Here is a 20,412-nt window from a genome sequence, read left to right as displayed (position 1 = left end):
ACATAATTCACTGTACCTTGTCGTAAAGGGGAGAAGTTTCTAGAACTCACCTTCTTATGACTTGGGAGACACTAGTGATTAAAATCCATTGTGAGTTTAAACAAGTAATGGATTGTCAAGATAAGAAAACTAAGAAGAAAGCCAATAGAACTATGGTTTAATCCATTCACATGGAATAACCTAAAGTTTTCTATTACAAGGACATAAAAGGAAATTTTCGTTAATAAGTCTATTCTATGGACTTAACAAAACTTCCTGTTCCTAGTATTATAGGTTTGAGATTATCTAAACCTATGGCTTGTGGTATACCCGGTAATTACTTACTCTAATGCAAGCAACTTACTTTAGTAAGATGTCAAGCATTTTCTTTCTAATGGCAATCTATGTAAGCTTTCCACAACTTCTTAGGCATAGATTTTATTTATCTAAGGAAAAGTCTCAACTATTCCGTAAAAGATAAAGCCATGGAAAAATTTCTTATATCAACAAAGTGAGAGGTCTTAGATATGCTTTTGTATGCCTTAGACCGTACAGTTCGAGTGGGAGTAATGAGTAGGTATCGATTAATCCGTGAGAAGAACATTGGAAGACAATCAAGTAAATCTTAAGATAAAGAAGAGGAACTATATGTTAGTCTATAAGGGTGTGTTTAAAACTCTTAGACTACACCATATCGATTTCGAAATTTGCCTATGTGCTAAGAATCTTTCTCGATAAGATGGTGGTTACTTCCGGGGGTGGAATAGTGATTTTGGAGAAGTGTAAAAACCTATTCGAAGTCTCAGGTCTACCGTAAAGTGACCGAATGTTAAAGCACAGTGAAAGTTACTTATTCCGCCTAAGGAAAGTTCAATACATCTTTGGCACCATTCCAATTGCCTTAAACTACTAGTGTTAATTTCCCGATTAACCAAAAGTAGTTGCCAAAGGTATAGAATCCGTATCCCAAGAGAGTAAACATATAGAGAGGAATTTCACATTATCAATGATTTTGTGATTAAAGGAAGAGTAATGGTGGAGAAAAGGTTGTGTTTAATTCAACCTTTCGCATCCTATTACGAGGAGTTTACTCTACTACACTTGATTTGTATATTAAGGTGTTGAGATTATTTGAAACGCACTTTTTGTTTTATATTAGTGCAAGTGGGAGTTTGTCGGGTTTTATGCCCTAAATAAAACTCATTTCAATATAATCAGATTTACTTATTAATATAGATCGTAAATAACATTTAATGTTGCATGGTTCACATGATTTATTTCATGATTATATGTACATAATGTATGAATTCATCTCGAAACCCTTTTCACATACTTGATCCCGTTTATTGTGTCGTCAACACATTGGAAAGTAAACATGACTATGTGAATAAAGTTTCCTAGATTTATCGTAATGGTTTTACTGATATGATAATCTACAACAAGAGTTTACTTGTATTTGGAGAAATACTATGTTCTTTCCAACATTGGTTAAAGTAAAGCTGTTGGATGCATGGAGTATGCATCAAGTGGACCGATATTGAACTTTGACTTAGATTTATTAAACTTACCGTAATATCTATTCAAGTCAATATCGCCTAAGTTGATCCTAGATCAAATGATCTTAATCCCGATATGATTAAAGGCTCAATCTTGAAAGGCTATTCGTGTTCTTTGATTTGTTAGTTAAGCCTACTTTGTCGTGGGTGATACGTACATTTTGGGAACACTAATAGTGCAATTGAGTGGGAGCGCTAAAGCATAAACATGGAATCTATAGCTTCTATCTGCGAATAGTAAGCAAAGGATGATCTCCTTCGAGCTTGACCAAACGAACATAAATGGTGGAGTACTCATTTCACATAAGTCGAAATATCATTTATACGGTCAAGTGTTTTAAGGAATAAATACATTGTGGTGTAATCGTAATTTAATCCCTTTACGGTGTAGATCATTCATATGAGGGATCATTGATCACATTAGGATTATAACAATGGATAACTAATGATGTGTCTATATGGTGGAACATATAGAGCATTCTATATACTGAGAGTGCAATTCTAAGTTCTATGCGTGGATTCAACGAAGAATTAATAAGTTAGTGAATTTTAGTGCTAAATTCTTGATCTACTTATTGGAAGCTCTTTATATGCACCCATGGTCCCCCCAATTAGCCGAGATAATATTGCTTGTAAGACTCATGTAATTGGTTTTGATTAATCAATTATAATTCACGAATTAGACTATGTCTATTTGTGAAATTTTCACTAAGTAAGGGCGAAATTGTAAAGAAAGAGTTTATAGGGGCATATTTGTTAATTATGATACTTTGTATGGTTCAATTAATAAATATGATAAATGACAATATTATTTAATAATTATTTATAGTTATTAAATAGTTAGAATTGGCATTTAAATGATTGAATTAGGAAATTGGCATTTTTGAGAAAATCAGATACAAAAGGTGTTAAAATTGCAAAATTGCAAAGCCCAAGGCCCAATCCATTAAGTGTATGGTCGGCCACCTTTGTAGCTTTTTTAAATGATTTTTTCATTATTTTAATGCCATATAATTCAAATCAAACCCTAGAGGAATGCTATAAATAGATAGTGAAGGCTTCAGGAAAATAACACACTTTCTGAATCAGAAAAACCTGAGCCTCCACTCTCTTCTCTAGCCGCCACTCTCTCTCTCTTTTCTTCCTCAATATTTCGAACCTCTCTTAGTGATTAGAGTAGTGCCCACACACATCAAGTGATACCTCAATCATAGTGAGGAAGATCGTGAAGAAAGATCATCAGCAAAGGAGATTCAGCATCAAGGATTCAGAGAAAGAGATCCAGGTTCAGATATTGATAATGCTCTGCTACGTAAAGGAATCTGGCTAGATATCTGAACGGAAGGAGTCATTATATTCCGCTGCACCCAATGTAAGGTTTCTTAAACTTTATATGTGTTTAATTTATCGTTTTAGAAAGTTCATATTTAGGATGTTAATAAACATACTTGTGAGTAGATCTAAGATCCTGGTAAAATAATTTCCAACAACTACAACGGATGAAAACTACTCCATAACATGAGAATAAAAAAGTTCAAAAGCTTAGAAACTCATCCATGGCAGAAACCTAAAAATGGGGGGTTCAAAACTTACCGACTGAAGAACGGCGCGAAGGTAGCTTGGACTTTTTCGGTGAGACACTAGCTTATATAGTTTCTAAAGAATTAATTTCCCCCTGAAAACTTAATGGGGAGTTAATTTCACCAATATAGGCATGCATGGGAGAAAGAAGACCAAAGGTTTAAACATGGGATAGTGTGCACTCGTCATATAATTTCCCACATTGATTGGCATAAAATTGTCATTAATCGCAACTAACGTAATAACTAATCAATTGAAGAGACCAAAGTGTGACCATTCATAGATGCACGACAAAAGCATCACAAGACCGGACAGAGTGTAAACTCCATATTCAGACAAATGTTCGAATAGGGACTAGAGGAAAATGTTATCCCAATTTTTGCCATAGTGACGTGGCATCTCCACATCATCGAGACCATCAGACACATGGAGGGAATCGCCATGAACCAGCCGGCATAATGCCGAACAACTCCCTCACTGCCAAGCCTCGAGGTCTCAAGACAGAGATAACATAAGCTGAAAGTAAGGTTTAAAGACCCTGGCCGGACCATTAGTTGGTCGACTAGAGGTGTAGTAAAGACAAGTCGGGCAGCTTCCAAATAAGGTTGGCCGACCAACTCGCAACTTATATATGACAACCTAAACATGCATTAGTTTTTTCATGGGCCTTCTAAAATACTTTCAATTTCCCCTACAACTTTAAAACGACTTAGACTACCCACGAAAATAGGAAAGCTTCACCAGAATGTAACTTCCCTATTTCTTAGGGATATTTTCTATTCGTTATGTACAATAACTTGTAAACTCTAAAATTATACAAAGGGTCTTAGCCCTACGTGAAAGAGACCTCTCTCTTTTCATTCATTCTACACATGCACTTAAGAGCTTAGAAGCACTAATGCATTCAACTCTTTCTTCTTCTCATCATTTTGTAAATTTTCTTCATACTTCCTATCTGTAGCACACATTCTCATTATTGTAACACAAAAGAGAGTCATAGTTAGAAATTATAAGGTTTCAGCCTGTAATCTGCGTGGTATTATCTCAAGAGTAAATACAACAGAAGGGCAGTAGGCTATTACTTAATAAAAGGGGTCAAACTTCTATAAATGCTTGTTTCTTTTACATTTATTATCATTCCTCACATGACAGTCATGAGCAAAATCTAGTCATAGTCAGACTCCGCGTTAGTTGGCTAAATTCACAATCAACACGATGAAAGAATTACACTAGAAATTAAGATGATGTTTGGCTTCATAACTTAAAAACTGTTTTCATTTTTAAAAAAAAATAATTTTTTGAGAATTAAACAATTTTTCTAAAAATCAATTTTTTTTTGTCTGACATTTTTTTTTTACATTTTGTCCACATACCCGAGTTCATGGGTCGGGGCTCAGGTCTTGGGTCTGGGTCCGAGTCCAAGTTTAGGATCGGGGCCAAGGTTCGAGCTAGGTCTAGGGTCAGGTCTGAGCGAGGGACAAGTTAGGGTCCAAGTTTAGGTCGGGGTCGGGGTCAGGGTGTGAGTTGGGTTGCGAGTCGGGCTGGGGTCATAGTCTGTGGTCAAGTTAGGGTCTGGAGCCAAGTTAGGGATCGAGATCAAGGCTGACATCCAGAGTCCTTGTCGGGATTGGGGTAGGGTTTGGTTTGTGTCGAGCTGTGGTATATTGAAATATTTTATTATTTTCAATAGAAAAGATTTAAAAATAGTTTTTAGAAAGCAATAGCCACACACATTTTGTATTTTGAAAACTACAAAAATTCTTTTCTGTTCCGATTTTTGAAAACAATTTTGAAAATTGAAAACAGAAAACAATACCAAACACCTCGTAAGCTTCTTAGGTTGCATTTTGGATTCAGTGGGAAAGGAGACTTCATTCTATATTTTTGCCTTTTTCATTATTATCTCATCTGCTTATTCGAAATAATTCGAGGGTAAGTTTTGAGTTGGAAACACAACTGATTTCAAGGAAGCAAATAAGAGACTTCAGTGGGGTTTAAAAAAAGGCATTCTTGTTGTTTACATATAGTTATTATCTACAATCGTTCTCACTGTGCTTAGTTGCATGGTTGAGGATTGCTTAAATTCATGAATATAGAAACAAAGGTTTTACCTTGTAGATTGTTGGTGGATCCAAACATACACTACGTGCAAAACTGACATTTTCCCAAGAATCGCATGGTAATTAATTGCTTTATTTCAACATGACATGTATATAGCATGACGTTTACCATACCCATGTACAATGCTTCACGGCTGCAGGTAAGCATATAAGAACATATAAGAAGTTGAACTTCTCATACAGGTGAAGTATCTGCAGATAGTGAAGAAGACAAAGGCTGACAACCCATACAGATGGGTGCAGTAGGTATGTCACACAATCTTATTCGTACGTTGCCCGGTTACGATGTCTCTGGCTCTTCTATCTTGTTCCTTCTTTTTCTTGCTTTCAATCTCCATGTACACTCTACAACGAATGTGCTGAACAAAACAAATTTTTTTGACTCTTTGTAAACTAATTTATTTGCCTAGAGTTTTAATTGGAGGATTCCCAGGGGCTAACGTAACATAAATTTCCTAATTTGCAGATTTTGTATTAATGTGCTCAGATTGCCGGTAACTTATTACTTTATTCTTAAAATTACAATCTTAGCTGACCAAAAGCTTTAGTAATAGGAATGTAGGCTTCTAAGTGTGAACCGTAGTTAGTGGCATGCACTATATACTTTCTTCGTGACTGATAATGACTAATAGTACAATCAATGAACTGTGTTAGTTCTACTACAAAAAGGTTTTAACAAGTGCACTATACTACTAGAAAACAATATCATTTGGAAAAAAAGTTAGTTGACCATGTAAAGATATGAAGTCGACTGAAAGTGAATCATTATGATACACTTGGAAATTGAACATAGTTGGGAATTTGTAGGTGGGCTTTGAGGGGAACTAGATTCTATTATATACATTTATTAAAGTATTGTTTAAGAAGTAAAAATAAATAAAATTTGATGGCCTAATCTTTCGGTTATTCTTAAAACAGAAGATTTGAAAAATGTGGATTCGTAGAGATATACCATTAATCTAAACTAGACAGATACTAATGGAATGAATAAGTTAAGTTGTTGCCTCTATTCAAATCTTTGATTGCCTTTGGCACCAAAATATTTTAACTCACTGCTTTAAGAATAGGATACTGGTATTTGTGCTCTTTTCTTATTTTGTCAAAAGATCATTTTCCTTTTTACGAAATGTGTGTCTCAAGTGTATTATATTGTTTTATTTTGACTAATCGAGGCTTCAAGGGCAGTCGGAATCTTGTCTAATCATTTCAACTGCTAAAGTTTGGTTGAAAACTGGGAGAATCAACGCACTCTTTAAATAGAAGTAGTAGAATAATGCTCTATTTCAATTAGTTCTATATGTTTCTATGGCATAATTAAGATGGCTCGTGTCATGCTTTTGATTTAATAATAACAAAGGCATAATAATCTACTAGAAGAAATTCTAATACAATGCTGCAGGCGGCCGAATTATACGAAAAATACAACACTCCTATTTGAGTTGATGCAGAAATATATGCTCAACCTTTGAATTGACAGGAGATCTACAACGAAACCGTATTGTAAATCTGATTTTATACTTTCGCTTTAGGTTAAGCATCAGTTTCAAGAATTTGCTGTGTTTATGTAACATATGTTCATGTATCTGCACTCATGGAAGATGGTGTAGTTCCCCAACACCACCAACCAAACAGAACTCCACTCAATCTTAATTTTTAGTAGCAAGAAAATAGTGGGTATTGTGCTATATATGTGTTGATCGAAAATCAAAGTCTTCTTGCTGTAATGCCCAAAAAAAAACATAGAAATTTTGTTTTGGCAATTTTCACTTTTATATAGCAAATTTACTATATTATACAATATATAAAAAAAAAATATAATAACATAATTCTATATAATTTTATAAATATTTAAAAATTACACTATTATATTTATGTTATATAATAAAAATAAACATAAATATTTATAATTTAACATGTTGATTATTTTTAATTATTTTTTTTAAAAGAAAGATAAACACATGAAGTTAAATATATAAATACATAAGTCAACATTTATATTTTGATATATTACTAAAATATAATAAAGAATTAAAAAAATATATACAATACTGTGGTATAGTTCCTCCAAATGAAAAAGGTGTCAGCAAACGTTATTTTTGGAAAGTTGTTTACTCATGGTTGTCAGTCCTAAAAGGAGTCTTGTGGAATGATAGTCGAGTCTCGATAGGAGTTCCCGAATAATTATCACGTCCACTCCAGGTCTAGTTCTCAGGATAGCTAGCCGCACTCTAGGATGGAGTTCCACCTGAAACTAAAACTTTCTTTGAACTCAAAATAAACATAAGGTAGCCGCTCCTCTCAAGTCCATCGTCCCCTCCTTCTCAATCACCTATCGTTAGATAATTAAAAAGAATATTTTGTTTTTAACATATATAAACAATTCTGAGATGTGAAAAAAGCATATATTTTATTTAACATCAAATAATAATTTAATATTAAAAGAATAACTAATTCAAAACAATCAATTGAAATCCACACTATTGTTGATTAGATTTGAGCTATATTTTGCTTGTTGAGTTGGATTAAAAATATGAAAGATGCACTTTGTATAAATTGAATGTATATATATATAACTTATAAGCAAAATAGTACAAATTAGATTGAATAAACACTATTTTCAAAATGATCTCACACAACTTATTTTCCTGCCTATTCTTGCGCCTACAACCCATTAGTGCTCTCTCTAAAAATCAATGGGTTTGTGAGGTTTGATGTGATCATGACTCTCTATTCTTTTCTCTCAAAATCTATGAATAACTATCAATGGCCCATTGGATGTAACACTAGTAAAAGAGTAGGATGGATATGAATTCATGAGTAAAACGATATTATTGTCCTTAATGCTCATCTGGAAAATATGATTAAACAATTGCAGTAGAAATCTATTTTAGCTCAAGCCATGCAAGTAGTATTATGTGACATTTGCCGAGATCATCATTCTTTCGATAGAATTTGGAATAACTGATATACATTAACTCAATATATAATATTCTCATAAAAAAGGCTTAGATATAATTAGAATTTTAATAGACACTACAAGAAATTAGACTTTTGTCGACCTATTTTTACACTAACATAAAGTCATATTTGCATCAGTGCCTCGAGAAAGTGTTTTTACTTATGATAAATAGAACGTTGATAGAATTAGTTATAATTCTTGACAAATGAAGTGACTGAAAAAGTTAAGGATCGAGTACAGAACAAAAATGGAAGCAGAGCTTGTGAAAGAGACTTTTGCCAGCCCGTTTCTACACTAGGAATGGGTACGTATGCCTTCACCAACGATATAATACATGCCCTGAAAAAAGTTTATTTTTTTAGACTCAAAAATAGTGTCGGTGAAGGTTATCCTATCGTTGCAAAAAATGCGCCAACAAAAGTATTATGATTTAATAAATGATAAACATTTCTTGTCCATAACATAAGGAAAATATTTATTTATAATTTTTTTTAAGTTTAATGTTTAATTTAATTTTAAATTCTGTTTAAAAATTCAAATGAACAAATTAAGTAAAATTAAAAGCTATACAATATTTATGATATAATTTTAAATTATTCTAACTATTTATTAAATACAATAATTAAAATAAAAACATACTAAAACAAAGATTATAATTGTCTTAAACAAAAATTGGTGGCTTCATCATAGTCACCATCATCATCAAGATTCTCTTCTACTTTTTATATGGCTAGATCTAACATCGTCCAACTATAGTAGTGAAAGTTACTAGTTTGAATATATTAATTCTTTAATCTTAAAAGAATTGATTAAAATGTGTTCGTATTAAATATATTAGGAGATGTATAGTAAAGTAATAATTATAAGAGATAACCTAGGCGCTAGTAGTGGATTTTTGCCACTTAACTCCTAATAATTATTGTATATATATTAAAAATTCCTAATAATTAATTAGTGGAAAACAGTGTGATTATCACCACTTGCATTTTGTTGTCCAATCATTTTTCCCATGATTAGCTATACAACGGTTACTTTAGATTTTCTAACTAACCTTGGTATAATTGTAATTGAGAGAAACATATTATTGAATCCCCTATTCTATTATATAAATATGTGAATATAATCCATCTCAAACAATGATTACATATATAATCTCTTTCATCAAAACAAAAAATGAATACAAAATTATATATTTCTTTTCCTTTTACAAAATTTAATAAGATTTATCATCTTATTTCATTAATAACTATTGTTGAAATAGTTGCTACCGAAAATAAAACAAACAAATTTACTGAATAAAATTTGAGTTAAGTTGCAGATTAGATCACTCTTTTTATGACATTCATGACACTACCCCAAATTTTACAAGCAAATTATCAAAATTGGGTTGAGTGGCAGAATACAAAATGCACACACAAAAAAAAAAAGAATCACTAATTAGCAAAATTTAAAGACTTTTGTCTAATTTTAGTGAAAAAATTCTAACATGGATGAAAGTTCAAGGGGTATGATCTAGTATATATATATCAAAGTTTAAGGGGCATGATTTGGTAGATATCAAAGTTTGGGGAGCATGGTTTAATACATAAACAATCACTGAAACAGTAAAATTGAATGAAATTAGACAAAAATCCTTAAATTTAACAATCTCAATAGTTCGAGGGGAATTTCTAACGGCTAAAAAAGTTCAGGGGGCACGATTTAGTACATGTCAAAGTTCGGGAGAAAAAATTACTTATTAGCCTAAATAAAATATATATTATTATCAAAAATGCCTATACATAATTTGGTTATTTTTACTCTATTGATAATATACTAAGTAGTATTATTTGGTAACTGACAGGTTATTTATACAGTAAAACTTTTTTCTAAAAATACTCAATTCAATAATAACATCAATTTATTATTAAAAAAAATTAAGTTTCACTTTGGGCCAATTATAAATAAGAATAATCTCTAAATTTTAATTAGTTATACATTTTTTAAGTCACGTTTTAACAAAATATACCTCTATATAAGAATAATTACATCTCAATAATGTATATACATATATTTTGTAAATCTATTTATATAGATTTAATAATTTTATATCAAATTATAATACATATATAAATATTATATATATTCAAAAATAATTCTATTATAATGTAGTATTAAGAATTGTTTATTATTATTGTTGTTATATACTGATATTTTTTGGTGTTTTGAATTTTTTTTTTCTAGTATAACTCTATTTAGTTATAACCTCAATTAGAATATAATTTACTTGGTCCCAAATGTATTCTTAGATAGAGGTTCTACTTATATATATATAGAACACTTCTTAATGGGTATTACACATGAATGGTTACTAAACAAATTTAACTATAAATATTAATTTTAAAAATATCAAACCATCGAATTTTGATCTAATAACGAATAATGAAATCACAAATTTCAATTTCTATGCTTAATTTAACTACTTAATTAAAAAAAAAATATCAAGAAATATGTATTTTTACAATATATCAAAAATATGTTCATACAAAAATATTTAACTCAAACTCAACTTTTTCTTATCTTATTTTTCTTGCTAAATAACTATTTTTTTAATTTTTTTTTACCGATGGAACAATCTCAGCCCATATATGATATAAAAATGGGAGATTTTTTTTAATTAGATAGAAAAATTAAGCATAAAAACTTAAAATTTTTTAATTTTACCCATTCATGGGTAATACCCATTAAGAGTGTATATATTTATATATATTTCGATGTTAGTTTGGTGTCTTTTAAAAGTAGATTTTAGTTAATAATATATATAAATGCTAATATATATTGAGTTAAATATTTTTGTATGAACATATTTTTGATATATTGTAAAAAAAAATATATTTTTTGATATTTTTTTAATTAAGTAGTTAAATTAAGCGTAGAAATTTAAATTTGTGATTTAATTATTCGTTATTAGATCAAAATTCGATAGTTTAAAATTAATATTTATAATTAAATTTATTTAGTAATCATTCATGGATAATACTATTAAAAAGTGTTACATATATTTGGTAAAGATAAAATACCTAACAAATGATTTGGCTAATTGGCTATAATGAATATGCATTTAGGAAGATGAAGTGTATATATTTTTGTTTGCTTAAGAATAAAGCTTCTTTCTTTCTAACTTTTTTTTTTTTGAAAAAAAAAATGAGTAAACATGATAAGCCAAATGGACATCTCCTCTTGGTAGTTTTTCTCAAAGGAATCTCACCGTACTATCTCCATATCCAACCGTAGATATTTGTTTTTTTCCCTTTCTTTCTTTCTTTCCTGTCTACTTAGCTTTGCTTGCTCCTCTATTATTACCTCTTCTCTTCAATCAATTTCACTCACTATCTCTCTCTCTCTCTCTACTATATTATTAACCAGGGGCAATATTTAGAAAAAAAAAAATCTTTTACATAGAGAAGATCATGACGTTAGAATCAGCAGAACTTCCGGATTGTAATTTGTATCCAAACCAACCGATTACAGTTCGGCCAAACTCACCAACTCCAAACCATACTCTGTATCTTACAAATCTAGATGACCAAAAGATGCTGAGATTCTCCATCAAATACCTATACCTTTACCAGAAATCGGCCACCGTAAACTCCGACACTTTGAAAAGATCTCTCTCCAGAGTTCTGGTCGATTACTACCCTTTGGCCGGAAGGTTGAGGAACGCCGACGATGATCAGAAGCTTGAGGTTGATTGTAATGCCCAAGGTACCCTCTTTGCTGAAGCATTTATGGATATCACTGCAGATGACTTTCTCCAGCTTTCTCTCAAGCCAAACAGGTCTTGGAGGAAACTCTTGTACAGGGTTGATGCTCATCTCACTTTCTTGGATGTTCCTCCTCTTATTGTTCAGGTAATAATAATAATATTAATATTAATATATGTTAGTAACTGTAATGGATATATAATTAATAGTTAGTAAATTAATTTTAAATTAAAACTTCTTTTCTTTGTTAGCTTTAGTGCTCCATAGTCCGATAAACTTTTTTTCTTCTCTCATGTAATGCTATAATAAGATGTTTTAATTTAATTTATTAAGTTTTAATTGAAAGAAGAAATAGAGAAAGATGCAGTTAACAACATCGTACCATTAATTTTTCACTCGTGTAAAGGCTAAAGGGGTGTTCATTTCTAATGTTTTTAGGCCTATACACATCCGATTCAATTATATATTAGATATTAGATTTTATCATTCGATCTGATTCCATTAATTTCAGTCGGCCAATCGTAACAACATTCAAGATCGGATCCATCTAATAATTTAGGTCAAGTATGTATTGGATTGGATTGATCCAATCTAAAAAAAAAAGTAGAATTTTAATATTAATTTCTATATATACGTATATATTTTACGTATAACAATATAAAATTTAATTACTAATTCAAACTAAATGAAAATACTAATTAGTTCGATTAGATGTTGGATAAATTGAATTTTTGAACATTCCATCCAACATCCGATCCGATCCAATTAAATATTAAAAAATACTATCTGATCGGTACGATCACAAATGAATGTTGAGAAATGAAAAAGGAAAAATATATTCAATCAACAATCAACATTTCTGAAACTAAAATTTTAACAACAAAACATTTGAATATTAAGAATAGGTACTAGTTTAAGAATGGTTTACAGTGTCAATGGGGGGTTTGCTTAGAGCATGTTTGGTATTGTTTTCTGTTTTTTGTTTTAAAAAATTGTTTTTAGAAATGAGAACAAAAAATAGTTTTTGAAGTTTTTAAAACACAAGTCACATTTGGTTAGTGATTTTTAAAAACAATATTGACCTAAAGTGAATTGGTTTTTAAAACAGAAAACAACATTTTGTTGTTTTCAAAATTCTTGTTTTTTGTAACTTTGTTTTCTGAAAACTGTTTTTGAAAAACAAGGCCAAACAAGCCAAATTATTTTTAAAAACAATTTTCTATTTTTAAAAACAAAAAACAGTTTTTTAGTTATGATGTCAAACATGCACTTAGGGCCCGTTTGGTACGCAGGACTTGATTGAATTAGACAGGCTAATTTGTCCAATCCAGTGTTTGGGCATGTTAGAAGTCTGGATAACTAATCCAGTTAACCTCATCTGTCTGGGATTATTTATCCCATCCAGCAGGGTGGGATAAATAATCCCATGCAGGTGAGATTTTTTTTTATTGTTTTTTTAATTTAAATTTTATTAATATATTTTAAATTTAATAAGAATTTAAAGGAAATAATTATAATACATTTATTTATACATTTTTTTTTTATCAAAAACTTATTCATTAAAATTAGTGAAAATATATAATATGACAAAATATTTTATTATATATTTATGATATATTCTTAATTATATATGATATATTATTTTTTTTTGCACGAATTATTTATTTATATTTATTTATTATTATATATTTTAATTTTAATTTATTATTATATATTTTTATTTAATTTAAGTTTTTTTTTCTAAAAGCAAATAAATAAAATAGTCCAGTCCATTCTTAAACCAAACACAGGATTACTTTCAGCATAATCTAATCTTGTCCAGTCCAGTCCAATCCTTTTCAGTCCAATCCAGTCCAATCCTGCGTACCAAACGGGCCCTTAGTCTTTTTGATTGACCTCATATGATCTTTATTTTATTTTGTGAAAATTACATGAAATATGGGATTTCATAACAAAGTTAGAAAAATATGGCATTTTTAGGTTTGCCACTCTTCTATGGCATTTTTTCACATTTAAGATTTTTTATGGTATTTGATATGCCATATTTTTATAAACTTATTATCCAATCCCATATTTTATGTTTTTGATTTTAGCTTAATTAGTTTTATTTATTTTTTAATTTATTTTACACTTACATTTTAGAGTTTCTTTTTATTTGAAAAATTTACACCAAATACTACATTTTTTTTCAAACATTACATTTTTAATTTGACAAAAACATTTTACTTTTATACTTTTATTAATTTTTTTTTCTTTTTTACTTATTGAAACTTCAAAAAGTTTTTTTTTTAGTCTTTTTTATATATTTTTTAGTTAATTTTGGCTATCTTTTTTCTTTTCAACTTTTAAGTCAGTTGCTACTTTTTTTTTTCTTTCTTTCGCTTATCTCTCTCTATTTTTTTTTCTAATTTCTCTTTGTGTCTCTTTTTTTTTTAATTTTTTTTTCTCAACCTAATTTTTTTCTCTTAATATATATAATAAGTGTACATTTTTATATTTCATTTTTTTTACAAAAATTAAACTTGTTTTTTTTTTTATTTAAACTACTATTTGTTTTTTTTTTGTTAAAAACTAATTATTCCATTAAAAACAGCAGAAAAAAAAACCAGTTTCATCAACATCATCCTGAAAAAAAAAAAAGACAATATAAAAAATCATAATCTAAAAAGAATCCAAACTTTAAAAACTAGTTTCATCAACATTGAAAGAAACTAATAATTTCATTTAAAGAATACAAAAAATAGTTTCATCAACAAGATAATGAAAAAAATTACAATCTAAAGACGATACTAACTTTAAAAACCAGTTTCATCAATATTAAAAGAAACGAATTATTTCATTAAAAGAGGCAAAAAAAAAAGTTTCATCAATAACATAATAAAAAATACACAATGCCTAATAACTAAACTTTTACAAATTAACGATACTAATAAATTTAAAAACCAGTTTCGAACATATAGATTTTATATCAATACCTAATAATCAAACTTTTAACTTCATTCTTTATTTTGGCATTTAATTTTTTATTTGCTTGCTCAAAAATTAGAGTTAATTTAAACATACAATATGCAACAAATATAACAAAGAGAATCATAAATTAAAATCAAAGAGAAAAAAAAAGAAACAAAATAAATTAAAGAGACAAAAGTGCAATAAAAACCATAAAAGAATAACAAAAAAAAAACAGTGGAATGTGAGAAACCAGTTAGTAAAACAACCAAAATAGAAACAAACAAATAAAAACCAGTTTCTTGAAATAAATTAATAAAAAATTGAATAAAACTCAATTATGAACAACAATAAAAAAAAACTAGTTATAAAAACTAGTTACTTAAAAAAACCAGTTATGAAAATAATAAAATAATATGTGTGTCAGAAACTGATTAATTAAAATAAAATAAAAATTGTTGTTCAAATATCATACAATAATAAAACTGGTTTTATACAAACTAAAAAATATATAATAATATCATAAAAATTGAGCAAACCCATTACAGAACAGTTAAAACCTGTGAAACAAGTTTCGACATGTGAAACCAGTTTTGACGTTATAAAAAATCATAACAAAATACAAATGTTAATAATAAAGTTAATTGAAACCAGTTTTATCAGACAATCAAATAAAAACATACACACACACAAATATACAAAAAAAAAAAAATACTAATCACAAATATAATCAAAACAACACATAATGCCTACCAATAATTTAATAACAAAATATAAGTGTAAGTTTCCAACCTAGAAACAAAATAATAAAAAAGTAACTTGAAAAAAAATTCTAATAACATAATGAAACTATTTTTTTTATTCTTTTAATGAAATTAATAGTTTCTTTCAATGTTGATGAAACTGATTTTTAAAGTTTATATTATCTTTAGATTATAATTTTTTATATTGTTTTTTCTTCAGGATGATGTTGATGAAACTGGTTTTTTTTTTTTTCTGCTGCTTTTAATGAAATAATTAGTTTTTAACAAAAAAACAAAGAAAAAAAATAGTAGTTTAAATAAAAAAAAAAAAACAAGTTTAATTTCTGTAAAAAAAAATAATATCTATAGTTGAGATCATTTTTTATTTATTTTAGTATTTTATTTTTTAAAAAAAGAAAAAATAAATAAAAAGAAACACAAATTTAAAGTTTTTTATGGCATTCCTCAAGACTTTTTCCCATATTTGTAAGTTTTTTAAAAAAATGTCATATTTAGTGTAATTAAGTTTTTATGCCATATATATCAAAACTTATCTTTATTTTCCCATATTTTTGTAAATAGCCCTTTTATTTTAGCTTAATTCTCTTATTATTTTTTAGAGTAAATACCATTTTAGATCTTGTGTTTTATAAAAAATATTAATTACACTCTTTATTTTGTTAAATAATAAAATGGACCATATATTTTTCAAAATAAGACCCTGATTAAGATCATTTTTAACACGAATAGTTATAGAAAATATATCTATTTTTGTTATAATATTTCTATATAAAATTATTATTAAATTTTATTTTGACAAAAAGTCAATTCAAAGTCCTATTTATACTATTTTAAAAAATATAATATTTATTTTATTATTTAACAAAATAAAAAATCTAATTAATTAATAAGGTTAGCAAAACACAAAGCTAAAATAGTATTTAACATATTTTTTATAACAGTTTATAATTTTAGTTATGTGCGTTCTTTCTCACTGACAAAGTTCCAATCAAGTGGACCACGTTGTTGCGATCGGCAATGTTTTAAGAAAAAAAATGGTTGTAAAGAAAGCTAAATGGTATCAAGAAAAAAAACGGAAAAGAAAGAAAGTAGCTACTTTTATTTTTCCTTAGTCAAATAGATAAATAAATAAATATGAACTACATAGGAGTGAGTGAGTGGAGTGCGGGTCCTTTCATAAAATACATGGTTGGTTAATTAATTAGTAAGTATGACATTTCCATTTCCGACTTTTAATTTAATTAATTAATTAATTATTATTTTTTTTTCAAGGTGACGAATCTTCGTTGTGGAGGAATGATAGTGTGCACCGCCATCAACCACTGCATCTGCGACGCAATAGGTACGTCACAGTTCCTACACGCGTGGGCCCACCACACAGCTAAAGAGAATCTAGATCTACCAATCACACCGTTCCACTCTCGCCACGTGTTGAAACCCCGAAAACACCAACAAATGACCTTCACTCACCCACAATTTACGAAACCTGTCACAAATACCGGCCACGTCGACATCTTCACCTTCCTCCAATCTCAGCCCCTCGTTCCGTCTTCATTCACTTTCTCTCCAGCTCATCTCCTCCGCCTTAAACGACAGTGCGTTCCGTCCCTCAAGTGCACAACCTTCGAAGCCCTCGCTTCTCACACGTGGCGCTCCTGGATTCGCTCCCTTGACCAGCTGCTCTCATCACCTTCCCTCACCGTCAAGCTTCTTTTCTCCGTAAATGTCAGGAAGAAGTTGATACCGGAGATCCCTCAGGGGTATTATGGCAATGGATTCGTGTTGGGTTGCGCGCTGTCAACCGTGAAGGATCTTGTCTCCGACAACCTCTACCACGGGGTAAAGTCGGTCCAGGTGGCTAAGTCGGCTCTTGACGATGGCTGCGTAAGGTCCATGATCGATCTTTTGGAGGACAAAACGGTCAAAACGGATCTGTCGATGAGTCTGGTGATATCTCAATGGGCTAAACTAGGGCTTGAGGATTTGGATTTCGGTAGAGGAAAGCCACTGCATATGGGAACAGTAGCGAGTGATATTTACTGCTTGTTTTTGCCCGTTATAGGTGACGTTAATGCCGTTAGAGTTCTTGTTTCGGTGCCTGAGAGCGTCGTCGGGAAATTTGAGTATTACATGAATGAATGTGTGGATTATAAAGAAGAAAACAACGACGATGATAACGGTAACGGAAACGGTTATGTCAATAATAATGGCTAATTAAAGTTAATTTCTATTTTTGTTTTCCGTTGTGTGTACGTACGTACGTATAAACTCCCTTGCTCTAATAATTAGGCTTCTTGATGGGAGAAACTAATGTACTTTTGCACTTAATTAATGTTAACTTACCGGTTCTTATTTTAACTTTCATAATATTTTAAGGTCCTTTGTAACAATTTTATTTTTTTGTACTTTTAATCACAAAAATAAAAGTAAAATTTTTATTTTTAAAAAAATTTATTTTTTCCTTCAAAAAAAAAAAAAAAAAAAAATTATTTTTGAAAAATAAAAATACATTCTTTAATCACTTTCGTTTTTTAATTTTAAAAATAGAAAATAAAAGTGTGTTCTATCAAGATTATTTTTATTTTTATTTTTATTTTTTAATTTTATTTAAGTCGAGTCTAGGTTCGGGATTAAATTCGGGTTCAGGTTAGAGGTTGGGTTCAATGCCAGGGCCGTGGGGTGAGATTTGGGTACAGGTCTGGTTGGAGTCCAAAATATTAATTAAAAAGAAACTCTTTAAAAAAAATATTGAAAGTAACTTTTTTATTTTCTAAATTTTAATTCTCAATTAAAAAATTAAAAAGTGAAAACAATTTTATTAAACATGTTTTTGAAAAATATTTTCACTTTTTTAATTTTAAAAATAAAAACTAATAAAAAAAGTGTCACTAAATGCCACCTGACCCGAACTTGGATCTGGACCACGGACCCAACCTAGACTTTTGGACTCAGACCCGACTCAGACTCGGATCTGGACCCGGACCCAGACCCAACTCGGACCCTATACCTTGGACCCGACCCGAACCTCGACCCAGATCGGACCCAAACCCTACCCCTACCCTAGACCCGGACCTGGATCCAGACTCAAGACCCAAACATAGACCCCGACCTAGAGGTCGTCCCAGGACCCGAACCCAAACCCTAGATGCCAAACTCGGTCCTAGCTTTAGACCCCGGCCCCAGACTTAAACCCCTACCCAGACCAAGACCTGGACCTTGGACCTAAACCCTGGACCCCGACCCTGTTCTTTATCCAGACCCTAGACCCTAACCTGCACCCCAACCCCAACCCTAATCCCAACCTAGACCCCAAACCCGGACTTGGCCCAAGACCCTAGACCCAGACCCAGACACCAGCTTTGGACCAGGCCCTAGTCCCAAATCCAGCCCTAGTCCTAGACCTGACCTGAGTCCTGAATCTGGCCCTGGCCCTAGACCCGCCCTGGTCCTATATCTAAACTCGGCCCCAGACCCAACGCTAGCCCTAAACCCAACCCCAGAACCAGCCCCGGCCCCGGACCCAGCCTCGGCTGCGACCCTTGCCTCAAACCCAGGCCCGACCCTGGACGCAGACACGAATGCGAGCCCAACCCCAGCCCCAGCCCCAGCCCCAGCCCTAGACGCGGACTCAGGTCCGACCCTAGACCCAAACTCGGCTTCGAACTTGAACCTGAACCCGGCCTTGGCCCAGGCCACAGCCCCGGACCCAAACCTAGACCCAGCTATAGACCTGGACCCAGCCAGGTCTCGACCTCAGACCTGGACTCGGACCACAGCGCCGAACCCAATTTAAATAAAATCAACATATAAAAATGAAAATAAAATTTAGAGAACACACATTTATTTTTTATTTTTAAAATTGAAAAACAAAAGTTATTATAGAACACTTTTTTGTTTTTCAAAAATAATTTTTTTTTTATCAAGAAGGAACAAACTTCATTAATCACAAGCAATTACAAATCTGTACAAGCCTAAAAAGGCAACAAACAAGAATTACATAAAATTCTCTCTATGTATCTCTTCTCATGGTCTTTCATATTTCTTTTTTTTAGCTACATGTAATCTATAAAACATTGTATCTTTGATATCTTGTGTGATTTTTGAAGCTGTACTCGAAAATTTGTTGAAGAGACAATTGTTCCTATTGCTCCAAATGTGGTATATCATAGCTGGCAATAGAGACACATGAATTCGATGCATTTTATCCCCTCTGTTCAGAATCAGCCATTGTTTCCAACTTTGGAATCCAATCGGCCAACTCTTAGTCCCCTGCCACCTGCTCAAGCTCTTCACAACCTGCTGAGAAAACCAGCAGTCAAAAAATAAATGGGAGTTGCTTTCTGTTGCATCCTCACAGACCGGACATTGGATGCTGTCAAGAGTAATGTGAAATTGCTCAAATTTGTCACGATTTAGGAGTTGAGAATTGATTGCTTGCCATAGTATGAACCTGTGCTTCGGTAAGTTAAAAGAGCACCAAATAAACCTGCTGAACTCAAAGGGAGTTTGAGAAATGCTGCTGTTATACAACAGTGCAGCTTTGAATAGCGTACCAGTCCCCACTTTAGCAATGTCTTCACTAGTGAACTTGTCCCTTAGAAAACACAATTTCCTCCAATACCAACTAGTGTCACTCTTGAGTTCATAGTCCCACCTTGATTTTAAAAATAAAAATTTTACTTTTATTTTTGTGATTAAAAAATTTAAAAAAGTTAGTGTTACCCAATACCACCTTAATTTATATTACAAAGTCATATAAAA

The 20,412-nt window shown here is 30.9% G+C and overlaps 2 protein-coding genes across 2 annotated transcripts; one reads left to right on the top strand and one right to left on the bottom strand.

Annotated features, from left to right (window-relative positions):
* Nucleotides 1–11,374: 11,374 nt before the first annotated feature.
* Nucleotides 11,375–18,038, top strand: LOC115701174 (alcohol acyltransferase 9). The gene is made up of 2 exons (XM_030628895.2): nucleotides 11,375–12,085; nucleotides 16,924–18,038. Exons 1-2 carry the CDS (start codon nucleotides 11,645–11,647, stop codon nucleotides 17,863–17,865), a joined length of 1,383 nt encoding a protein of 460 aa, XP_030484755.2. The 5' UTR covers nucleotides 11,375–11,644; the 3' UTR covers nucleotides 17,866–18,038.
* Nucleotides 18,039–18,942: 904 nt separating this feature from the next.
* Nucleotides 18,943–19,851, bottom strand: LOC133032411 (uncharacterized). The gene is made up of 2 exons (XM_061106345.1): nucleotides 19,724–19,851; nucleotides 18,943–19,381 (listed from the first exon to the last, which is right to left on the bottom strand). The coding sequence occupies exons 1-2, from the start codon at nucleotides 19,849–19,851 to the stop codon at nucleotides 18,943–18,945; spliced, it is 567 nt and encodes a 188-aa protein (XP_060962328.1).
* Nucleotides 19,852–20,412: the final 561 nt, after the last annotated feature.

Source organism: Cannabis sativa, chromosome X, assembly GCF_029168945.1.
Source record: "Cannabis sativa cultivar Pink pepper isolate KNU-18-1 chromosome X, ASM2916894v1, whole genome shotgun sequence".
Lineage (NCBI taxonomy): Eukaryota > Viridiplantae > Streptophyta > Magnoliopsida > Rosales > Cannabaceae > Cannabis > Cannabis sativa.
This window is presented reverse-complemented; position numbering and strand designations above follow the sequence as displayed.